Source organism: Echinops telfairi, unplaced genomic scaffold, assembly GCF_000313985.2.
Source record: "Echinops telfairi isolate 266 unplaced genomic scaffold, ASM31398v2 ScPeMD7_7467;HRSCAF=8505_1, whole genome shotgun sequence".
Lineage (NCBI taxonomy): Eukaryota > Metazoa > Chordata > Mammalia > Afrosoricida > Tenrecidae > Echinops > Echinops telfairi.
In genome coordinates, this window is record NW_022111368.1 from 42,258,323 (window position 1) to 42,269,319 (window position 10,997).

A 10,997-nucleotide genomic window follows, 5' to 3' on the forward strand; every position below is an offset into this window, starting at 1 on the left:
GCCCACCGTCCTTACCCGGGACCCACAGTGGGTAGACTCTTCAATGATACTATGTCTCTTGACGTCAGCCTTGGGCTTAACCAAAATGTCTTCGACGTCTGTGAAGCGAATGAAACACAGCTGAGCTGGCCCGGGCCTGACACCTCACAGACAGCAAGTCCAGGGAGGCCAGGGCCACATCCGTACGTGGAAGCACCTGGACACCACTGCTGACATGGGCATTAGTCAGAGCGCCCCCACCTCGGATGCTTTGGCCAGGTGCCGACCATTCGGGCTCCCTTTTACGAATGATGAAACCAAGGCTTGAAAAGCTCGGGCTTCATGGCTACACAGAAGTGTGAGTGAGTCAGTGCGCACGCCTATGAGTCCATCCTGGGGCTCTGGCTCCCGGAAGTCACCACAGGAGGTTCCTCTGCGTCACCACGGGAGGATAGACACCTCCATCCCCGAAGTCTGACCTCTGGACCCAAAGGATTGGGGAACCCCTCAATTTAAGCAGTACATCTTTCTACTTCAACTTTCAATCCACCGTTTTCTACCTTGGTCTTCTAGCACTGTGGGGCTCTAAAGGTCCTGAACCAAGATCTGAGCAGGAAAAATGAATGGCTGCAGTGATTGGAAGCTGGGGCTGAAATGCCAGACATGCTCAAAGCAATGCATGTCCTGAACAAACATCCTTCGTGAGGAAGTCCGAGCCACCAACAAGGGCCTTCCGTGGGGTCAGCGACAGGCCACCGCACTCATCCCGATGGACCCTCTGAGGATCAACAGGCCAGAGTGAAGTGAACACATCTGGTTGGCCAGCCCCTCCCTGGGAATCAACCCTACCCAGCCTTGCCTTAGCCCCGCCTCCTGGCACCTGGAGTTCATACTCAGGTGGCCACCTCTCCTTGTACCATATGCTGAGCCCAGCTGCCAACCGGGCCTGTTTTAAGCCTCTTCTTGCAAGGACAGGAAGAGGGAGGTGCCTCTGTGTTTCGTCTGTAAAGCTCTGGGAACGTTTCCTAGCCACAAGAAAGGCTTGTGTGTATTCTTGATGGCCTTTCAAAACGATTTTATGCTTCATGAGTGTGACTATTGTAATCACCATACTCACACATCCCACTCTGAGAGCCCTGCTAGTCCAATTTTCAACTGGAGGCGGGAGATCTTGGATTCAGAGGCCTCTGTTAGCAGTCCAGGCCAGTGACAGGAATCAGGGTAAAGAAAGACTGGGTTCTGCCCCCAGACAGATGAATACTTTGTCCTCCTTGTCTCTGTGAAAGAACTGAAAACTTCAAGCCAAAGCTATGGACCCCACTAATAGTCAGTAATGATGGAAACTTGGAAACAACCTAACTGTCTAATGACCCAACCAAAAACTCACTGCCATCCAGTCGATTCAGACTCATGGCAACCCTGTAAGGACAGGGTAGACCTGACCCTGTGAGTTTTTGAGACTAACTCTTTACAAGAGTAGAAAGCCCCATCTTTCTCCTACAGAACAGCTGGTAGTTTTGAACTGCTGACCTTGCAGCTAGCAGCCCACACCACCAGGGCTCTTTTATCCTCATAAGGACCTGCAAAAGTACTCGCACTGTGGTAGTTACATAATTTCATGTCAATGTCATACATTATGGGGGTGGAGTCTAGCCTGTCAATCACGTCACAGCCTGATTGAAGCCTCCTTGTGGGCATGGCCTTCCCATGAGAATTCTGGGGTTTTCCTCTCTTCCTCCCAGGAGGCAGGACACACTTTCTCTCTGCTACACCCTCCTGTGGACAAGCCACTCGGAGCCACACTGATGGCAGCCAGAGCCCTGGAGATGCGTCCACTGCCATTGGACCCACAGAACTTTCCACCCACCCTTCTTCTGTGATCTTCCTGCATTTGGCATCATTGCATACGCTGTGTGAGTCTGAAGAGGAACTCATGGGCTAATACTGGACTGAAGGGCTAATATTGAACTTATGCGCTTGATCTGGACGGGGCTGTTTTATTGATGCATGATTACTTCCTGATATAACGTTCTCTCTTACATATAGGTGAGTGTCTCTGGATTTGTTTCTCTAGTCAACCTGGACTAATACACACACTCGCAAGTCCGAAATGAGCTCAGCCAGGGGCCAAGGCCGGTCCCCAAGCTCAACTCCACCGGCACACATCTATTTCCTTTGAAAAGCCCAAAACAAAACAAAAACAGTTTGCGCCCATTTCCGGGGGTGAACAAGCTACAGACCCTTCCTCTCTCTCGTCAGCCCACCAGGTCTGTCCCAGTGCAGTGCGGCCAAAGGCACTGGTGTCCCTGGTGCTCCGAGAAGGCACAGGGAGCTGGGAGAATAGGAGACTCTCTGAGGGAGGACGGGCCCAGGAGATGCCAGAAGGGTGTGTGCAGGTGAGAGGTAGAGGGTGTGGATGCTCAGAGGGATTCTGTCTTGGGAACAGAACCCTACAGATGTGGGGTCAAAAAGGAAGAGAATGGGAATGCACCAGAGTGGCAAGCCCTGAGTGGAGGCAGGCTCAGGCGGTCACTCCGATAGGTGGCTGGGACAGCCGGAGAGAACACTGACAGCTGGCCTGGCCAAAGGAGGGCGGGCAGGCCACTGCCCGAGGAAGGCCCGGGCCTCTGATGGGCACTCACCCAAGGTGAAGCCTCGGTAGAGCTGCAGGTAGGCAGTGAAGAGGCGGGCCAGGCAGGTGAGGACCTTGCCGCTGGTCTCGCCCCCGTAGATCTCGTAGCAGCAGTGCACCAAGCCATAGGCCGAGCTCCCGTAGTGTGCCTTGTCCAGAACCCCGCAGAGCAGCTCCCCGCCCCTGATGATCACCTGCAAAGGGAGGGACCCCCGAGGGGGGCTGGAGGGCTTGGATGTCTACCAAGGAGCAGGCCTCCCTCTTCCCCTGGGGCCTCAGGAACCTTGCTACGGGTGCCCCCTCCCTACCACCTCAAATCCTCGCTGGGCAAAAGATGAAAAGGGACCTGCTTTCTCAGCCTCACGGCTCATTCCCAAGCCCCTCCTCCAGGGGTTGGTAGCACCCAGTTTGGGAACCACTGGTCTAGGGTCTACACTCCATCCCCGCGTCCTTGGCCTAGGCCGTCCGCCCACCACACCCGAGGATTAGGAATAATGGAACCTTCCATCTGTACACCGCAATATGCACTGAGCGTGAACTCTAGAAAGAGAAAGGAAACAAGAGGCTCCAGGTCTAAATGGACTGCCCATTTGGCCTCTGGCGAGGAGCATGTTGTGAACGAATGCCTCGTCTCCCACCAGGAACAGCCAGGGTCCTGGGGGGGTCTTCCTGAGGGGCAACCTCGCTCCTGCCTCAGCACAGTGCTTGGGACTCACTGCCCCTGCAGGCCCGCCTGCCTGAGGCTTTGCTCCCATGGCCAGGAGCAGGGGGAGAGCCGGGAGCTCAAGCAGTTTGACCGTCTCGTTACTCGGGGGGCCGCGCTCTGAGCACGCCTGCCCGTTTGGCGTCGGTTTATCCAAAGGTGGCACGCTGAGACTGGGCAGCCATACCTGGGACTCGCACATAGAGTCGGGGTTGAATCCCGGAACCGGCCGAGGAGATTCCTTTACCCAGGCTTTCCCGCCAATCTTCGCCTTTCCCGCCAAATTCAGTGGGGTGTAGTCTTTGGGAATTATGTTTATCAGCAGTGTGGACACAACCTGAAAGGACAAGGGGTCAAGTTGAGGGCAGGAGGAAACGTGCCCGCTGGGGAGCCTCGTTTGGCCTCCTGCCTGTTTATCTTCACAAGCCGGGAAACTCCATGTCTGAAGGCCAGAAGGAAGAGAAGAACCTGCCATTCAAGGTGCGATTTCTGTCACTTAGCTAGGAAGTGACTCGGGGAGTGGGCAAGAAAACGGATCCTCATGAACTTCCCTGGGGCCTTTGTTCCTTTCAAACATTCTGCTCGAAATGAGAACCCCCCCCACCCCTCCGCCCGGAAGTTAGGCCAGAGGGAGGAAGGAAGGAAGGATGGGGAAAGGAAACTGCTGCCAGGTAGGGACCGTTTGCATTGCCAGGAAAGATGGCGGGTTCCTGCTGCGTGAGTGAGAGCCAGTATGGACCATGGTTCAGGGCTGAGCTGGACAGTCAGGGGCTCCTCAGAGGCGTCCCTCTCCTGCCTTCAGGCCCCGGCCCCCCCCAACCAACCACTGGAATTTACATCTCTTGAGCTGGGGACTGTCGGGCCCTGTCTTCTGGCTGACTATTGGTGACCTGCCTTGCTGTTTGCTGCCTGTGCCCGGATAGCCTGACTTGAAGGACTGCCAGTGTTTCACGACTGTCTCACGGGAGTGAGTTGCACTGAGTCATTTGTACTGCTTTATGATTTAATCAACCGTTTATTTCTTATGTTATCTATCTCGCTATCTGTATAAATATACATAAAATTATCAGCATTCTGGTTTCTTTCTCTAGAGAACCCTAACTTACTCCTTATTCAGAGTCAATAAAGAATTCGATGAGATAGAAAGGATAGTAACGCATGACCAAGCAAGGCTGATTAATTCTCAGGAATACAAGGTTGGTCTAACCACTAAAGCCCCGTCAAGTCCCAGGTCTGCAGCCTCACAAAATCACAGAGCTGGTTAGGACGGCAAAACAAAAGGAGCCTTAGGCCGAAACCGGAGGTCCGGCCAACGTGCAAGTGTCCACATTTTCCTGTCTTTCACGCTGATCTTAATCATCCTGTCCTTTTGTTACTTTGAAAGGAAGTAAAATGTGGTGTCTTCATTGAGCAATTCTTGGGTTTGCGCCTGGCCCTTGGGTAGGATTTCTCAGCCTTGGCATTCTTCTGCTAAACGGAAATCATAATAATGGTCCCTACACTGCAGATCGGCTATGAGGATTCCCTAAGGCATCAGCTCTAAGCCACTCAGCCAACTGTTTGGGTGCTGCCAACAAAGGTCACTCCCACGACCACCAGCATCACTGCCCACCACCGCCACGAGCATGACGACCAGGACATCACGTCCAAGTTCGAGGCAGAAGAGAGAAAGAATGTGCCCTCCTCCACTGAGTGGGCACTCCCTTGAAACCCTGAGTTCTGACCCAGAAACCCCAAAGAAAGGCAACGTCAGGCTGCTGCCTGCTAAGGCCCTCCTCTGGCTCTGGCCTGGGCTCTCGTGGGAATGAACCCTTGATTGGCTTGCTTCCTGCTTCCCCTCCCACCCCGATGGTTTCCTTCCAGTTACCTGCTTTCCTGTCCACAGTGGACGGGGCTTCAGGATGGCAGGGGGGAAGGTCTTCACCCGCCCCACTTTGTCTGTGAGTCCTCGGTACACCAGCTCCATGTACTGCTCCCGGGCGAAGAAACAGCCCCGAGTGGTCATGCTCGCACCTGAGACCATGTGATCCTGGATCAAGCCTGCCAACGGCTGGCCATCCTGCAGACCAAAACAGACAAAAGAACAACAAAGGTGAAGTGGAAGTCAAGTCCAAGTCATCTCTTTGGAGCCTGCCTTCCAAGCAGAGCCCTTCGGTCCTATGTCCAGATTGTCCTGGCCCACTGCCTGCCTTCAACAAGACCTAGCCGGAGCCTCTCGTCTTGAGAGCCAGCCGTCCCCCGCAGCACAGGACCAGGGGCTTCTCCACCAGCGTTCATGTTTGTCATTTGCTCTCTGTCCCTCTGTGTTCACACAGCTTCAAATGTATCCAGGCCCGGTTCTGCTTAATCCCATCTGGTTCTAGTTACTCCAGCATATTTTTGGCATTTACGCATCACTGTAGCCTGGATACTGTTAGTCCTTACTTGTTTTTATACTTTGGTTTTATGCTTTAGTATTTTTCACACATTTCTGGCCCGGTCCTCCCGTAAATCAGTCATCCATTCAACAAATATTTGTGGAGAGCCTACTGTATGCCTAGGCCCTGGGCTAGCCTCTCAGCCTATTGCAGTGCACCAAGCAGACCAAGGGCTTTTGTGACGGGGAAAAGCTGGACAGCACCCAGGGGTTTGGGTAAATGCGGTATCGCAGTGTTTTAAATACATGGAGGGAAACAGGAGGCCAAGCTTGGGGGGAGGTGAGGTGGGGGTGGGGGGCAGCCAGGACGGCCTCTGAGGAACAAGGTGTCAGCAGCCAGGGAGGGAGGAGTTCCGGCACATGGTCCTAGGAGAACCTGCATGTGGATGACAGAAGGAAAGAATGCCTGCTCTGAGGCCCTCTCCACCATGCAGTCCCGGGTCCAGGAGGGGCCTTTGGAAAGGCTGCTGTCTCCCACAGGCGGAAACGAGGGCCTGCACAAAGGCCCGGCATCGGCGGGCTCACTCTTTGCAGTGGCCACGCTGGTCCCAGCCAGTCTGATCGCGGTCTCTTGAACCTTATCTGTTGGGTCTGTGCTCATGGCAACCTAAAGCACACTGAAGTAAAAATAGCAAGTGCTCACGGACAGTCTTCAAAAAGCCGCTTTTGTGAACTTCTCAACATTTACAGGAACTTGAGAGGGCTCTATGCCTTGGAGCTGAAAGCCTGCTACCGTTCGATTATTTGTTAAACACTCTCCAACATGATGGCCTCGCTTCCTGAAACTAAAGGAACTCACAAGTGCAGCCAAGGAGAAGTGCCAGGAATCAACCACATCGACTAATTCAAAGGCTGAAAAGGATGCTGGTCCCACGGTCTAAGCACTATGGCGGCGGGTCAACGTAAACGCAGGGACAATGACTTCTGATGGGCTAAAAAGGTGCCAGAGAGGCCAGGCACGATGGTACACATGTACGGCCTTTGTGCCGACGGCTCTGAGCCGTGACATAAATAAAAGATCACCCTCTGCACCTTGCTCCACACACAGGGTCTTATTTTGCTTGGAGGGAAAAACCCCAAAGCAGTATTATGCATTTGACTCATCCCAGAGCCGTTAGTGGCTGATAATTTTCCGTTTGTTTTCTTCCTTTAAAGAACATAATTACAAGTGATGTGATGTTATTCTGTGCCTTCTCTGTTCTCCATCCAGATTTTTCCATGACTAGAAAAGTATTTTAATAGCTAAACTGCTTTCAGTGCAATAATCATAAATTCTAGGTAGAAGTGCTGATTAAGGAGATTACTAAGGGCCTACTTATGGAAGTCTGGGTTTCCTGTATTCTGTTTAGGATGAAAAACACGTCTCTCAATCAAAAGCCCAGAAAATGGTCCCGCACCCCCGTCCACTGAGTATCACAACAAAATGACATCACAAATGAGTGTCTTTGGGTGGGGTCCTTAGTGAGACTAGTCCTCTGAGACTAGAATCCTCTAGCTAAGTAGAAGCGGGGAACTCCGTCTCAAGCTTGGTTAACGAACATCTCCACCCTTAACAAAAACAACAGATGCAGGAAATTAATCCTTAATATAAAACATAAATGAAAAATGCCACTGTTTTCTCGTAAAAGAAAACAAAATTTCATTTGCCTAATGCTTTAATTAAGAGAACACAAGAAACTCTCCTGAAAGTATTAAAATCAGCTCCCCCCCAAAAAAGGACTTTATTCTAGCACTATGGTTAACCGGTGGAGGCGTGGGGGGAACCACCCTGGACATTGAGAAGAAATACAAAGGGGAATGGAACAGAAATAAACACGCAGTGAAACCAAAGGCACATTAAATGACAGATCTTAGAATGGCCTTCCCAGCTTGAACAGACCAGCCTTGTGCCCTCAGGACCGTCACCGCACTGCATAACCACCACACGGAGAGGCTGATGATCCCTCCCCACTAAGCGCTGCGTGGCTGACAACGAGGAACCGACTGAAAGTGGCGCGAGTGACCTATTAGGCCAGCACCCAGAAGTTGTTACCGCCCCCCCACCCCCCATTTGAACATTTTCCAACTTTAATAACCAGAACTTTCAAGATACAAAATATATACATTCACATGTAAACCAAGAACCTGACGTTTTTACATTTTAGGGAATTGTTTACTGATGTAAGCATAGTGACCTGTGTTCGACTACGCTTTCCCTAAGTCAGTCCAACTTACAACTCTTAGGCCCTTGAGCACAGGCAGGGGGCGCACGGCTGAGAAATAGAGAAAGGAAAGAGGGTGCAGGGCCTGGAAGGGATACTCCATTCCCACGATACTCACCTTGGCTTTGGGGGCTGGACATCAGTGTTTCTCTCTGGACTGACCGCTGAGGAAGCAGCAAGGCAGGGGCCTGTTTCCCTGCTGCTAAACAACTACAGGGTTGCAGACGCTACCTGAGAGAAGTCCACATCCCCGTGTTCCACATGGCCCGCCCCGGGTCAACCTTAGGCCCCGTGCGACCAGGGTCCAGATCGGACATGAAACGCCCTGGGCGGGTCCAGACCTACCTTGGGAACCAGGTACTGCTGATCGGTGCAAGCCAGGACGCAAGCCTCCGCCCGGCCCAGCTCGCTCTGCGGGAAGTGGGCGTTCATCTCGTCTCCGTCAAAGTCGGCGTTGTAGGCCTTGCAGTTGGCATAGTGAAGCCGTAAGACTTTCTCTTCAGGCAGGATCCGGGCGTGGTGGGCCTGGATGGAGGGCCTGTGCAGGGTGGGCTGCCGGTTCAGGAGGAGAATGTCCCCGTTCTTCACGTGCCGGCACACCTGCGACAGGAGAGTGGAGGACAGGCTGGGGGAGCAGCATGCATGTGGCCAGCGTCGCCACCGCGCCTGGAGGCTCACCTCAGCTTGCCTGAGGCGGCTCTTGTCTGCCTCACGCGCTGTTAAACTAAATAAAGGGGGCTGTTTCCACCTGAGACAAAACCCTCGTCATTCCCGAATCCTGGGGAAAAGCGCCTGGGCTCTTCTGAAACTCAAAACTCCAGATCCACTGCCCTTGAGCTGCCCCAGCTCCTGCTCTGGGCTCAGAGGTCTGAGCAACAGACAACAGGCAGCAAGTTCTGGTCCTGGGATCTGTCCTGGCCAGAGACGCACAGCCTGTCGGGGTCCTAGAGGCCTCAGAGCAGTGGTTCTCAACCTGTGGGCTGAGACCCCTTTCACAGGGGTCACCCGATTCATACCAGTAGCAAAATGACAGTGATGAAGTAGCAACAGTATTTTATGGTTCCACAATATGAGGAACTGTATTACAGGGTCTCGGTATTAGGAAGGTTGAGAACCACTGCCTTGAAGAGAATTTGGAGAAATAAACACTTCTTCTGAAGACTATATACCTGCAACCTCTATGACACACACACCTGGAAACCATGAAAAGCAAAGAGTTGGCCAAACTCCCGAATTCCTCAAAACTCCCACATGGTCACCTATGGGTGATTCTAAAGACGAACACCAGGTTTTGTGCACAACAAACCCAATCTCATACACCGGAGCCAGGATTCGAACACAGGGCTCTTGACTCCCCATTTCTCTGCCCTCGGCAAGCATTTCGCTGCATTTGAAAAAGTAATCAGAAGTGTAAAACTGCCTGGGAAAGCAATCTGACAGTAGCTAGTAAAACATTTCAGACACGGTTCCCTTTGGTACTTCTGAAGAAAAGAGCATCACCGCAGAGTAATATGGTCATGTTTACACATCAGTGGCAGAAAGCCGAAATAACTCGACTGCCCAAAAGAAGGGGTATGGTTGCCTAAACCACAATCTCTACCCTACTATAAAATATGACACAAGGCTGCAAAACAGTGCAGCTAGCCAATGGATGACGGTGAAAACAAATCTCTCGGTGCCCCAGAAGGAGGTACACTGAGGGCAATAAAAAGAGCAAACCTAGCTCTGTATGTGTGCTTGTATACCAGGGATAGGCTCACCGGGGTCCTCCCTCAGCTGGTAGGACCAGGGCAAGCCAAAAAGGATTGCTACAGGGTTCCCATTCAGCCGTGCACAGGCTCATTCCAAACAGAGCGTGCGGAGTCTCAGTGACAAGTGGGTGGATGGCTGCAGACACGTTCTCTCAGTAACCCACTTGTCTTAGGCTCACTAGGGTGCCTTGAAACAACAACGACGTACTCTGTATGCCCTGGGGAAAAACAGGATTGAGGTCAAGGCCAAATTCGGAGTCAAGTGGATGCCTTCCCAAATCATCACAGCTTCGTGACAGATGTATAGGGCACTGCCGACTCGCATAAAACAGTCCTGTGGGCGGGCCAGGTGTTTGGGGGAAGGTTGGAAAGCCCTTACAGGTGAGCCCAAGAGGGGAGACCGTTGGCCTCCACACTGTGGCTGGACTCTAGGAAGTGCTGACAGAGCAGAGAACGGCCATTTTGGGAAGGAGATGGACCTCACAGGACTGGGCATTTTTATCTTGCAGCAAGCCTCTTGGCTTCAGGAGCTTTTACTCGATGGTGCTGTCAAGATCAGCCAGCCCAGGAGCTGGCTTTTCCACCAGTTCTGTAAGCGAGGTGGAAGTTAAGGAGCAGATCTCAGGGAAGGAATGCTAACCCGGGACTTACCAATAGGACAGAGAAAGCACGGTCTAACAGAAACGTGTGACTTTTGACGGGCTCAGCTGGGCCAGGGAAGCTCAAGGCAGAGAGGTTAGCTCAGAATATTACAGCAGCAGCTTCGTTGGGTTCAAAGGGATAATTCTGACAGAATTTCTGGGGGAACACAGGGTCACCGAGGGGGACTTATCAGGAAAAAGGTTTTTTTTCCTTTCTTTCAATCATTTTATTAGGGGTTCACACAACTCTTATCACAATCCATACATATATCAATTGTGTAAAGCACATTTGTCTATTCATTGCCCTCATCAGTCTCAAAACAGGAGGAAGTTTTAAAGAAAACGGAAAATCGCATAGGCGAGAAAAAGGCCAGGAAATTTTGCAAGGAATTTTTTCCCATCACGATAAGGCACCTACACTCACTCTTCAAGAACAGTGACGGCTGTCCTAGGAGAGTGTCCCTGGGCAACCTGACCCCACCCACCCTAGTCCTGCCCCTTCACACTGGAGTTTCTGAAACTCAAAGATCCCCAGGGAATGATGAGGGTGGACATTGGAGACAGGGCATGGTGTCCCAACAGGCTAGACTGGAAAACACAAGCTTTTCTTTCTTGGTATATTTTAATTTGTTCTTTGTCAGTGGCTTGATGTTGTTGCTGTTTTGTTGTACATT

The 10,997-nt window shown here is 52.0% G+C and overlaps 1 protein-coding gene across 1 annotated transcript in view; it reads right to left on the reverse strand.

Annotated features, from left to right (window-relative positions):
* The window catches only part of POLR1A (RNA polymerase I subunit A), a 65,459-nt gene that overhangs the window by 21,825 nt on the left and 32,637 nt on the right, over window positions 1-10,997 (reverse strand). The window contains exons 13-17 of the mRNA XM_045283894.1: window positions 8,277-8,531; window positions 5,182-5,373; window positions 3,502-3,651; window positions 2,622-2,805; window positions 16-98 (exon numbers count right to left, since the gene is read on the reverse strand). Coding sequence (XP_045139829.1) covers window positions 16-98; window positions 2,622-2,805; window positions 3,502-3,651; window positions 5,182-5,373; window positions 8,277-8,531 — 864 coding nt within the window. The remainder of the gene's footprint in view (window positions 1-15; window positions 99-2,621; window positions 2,806-3,501; window positions 3,652-5,181; window positions 5,374-8,276; window positions 8,532-10,997) is intronic.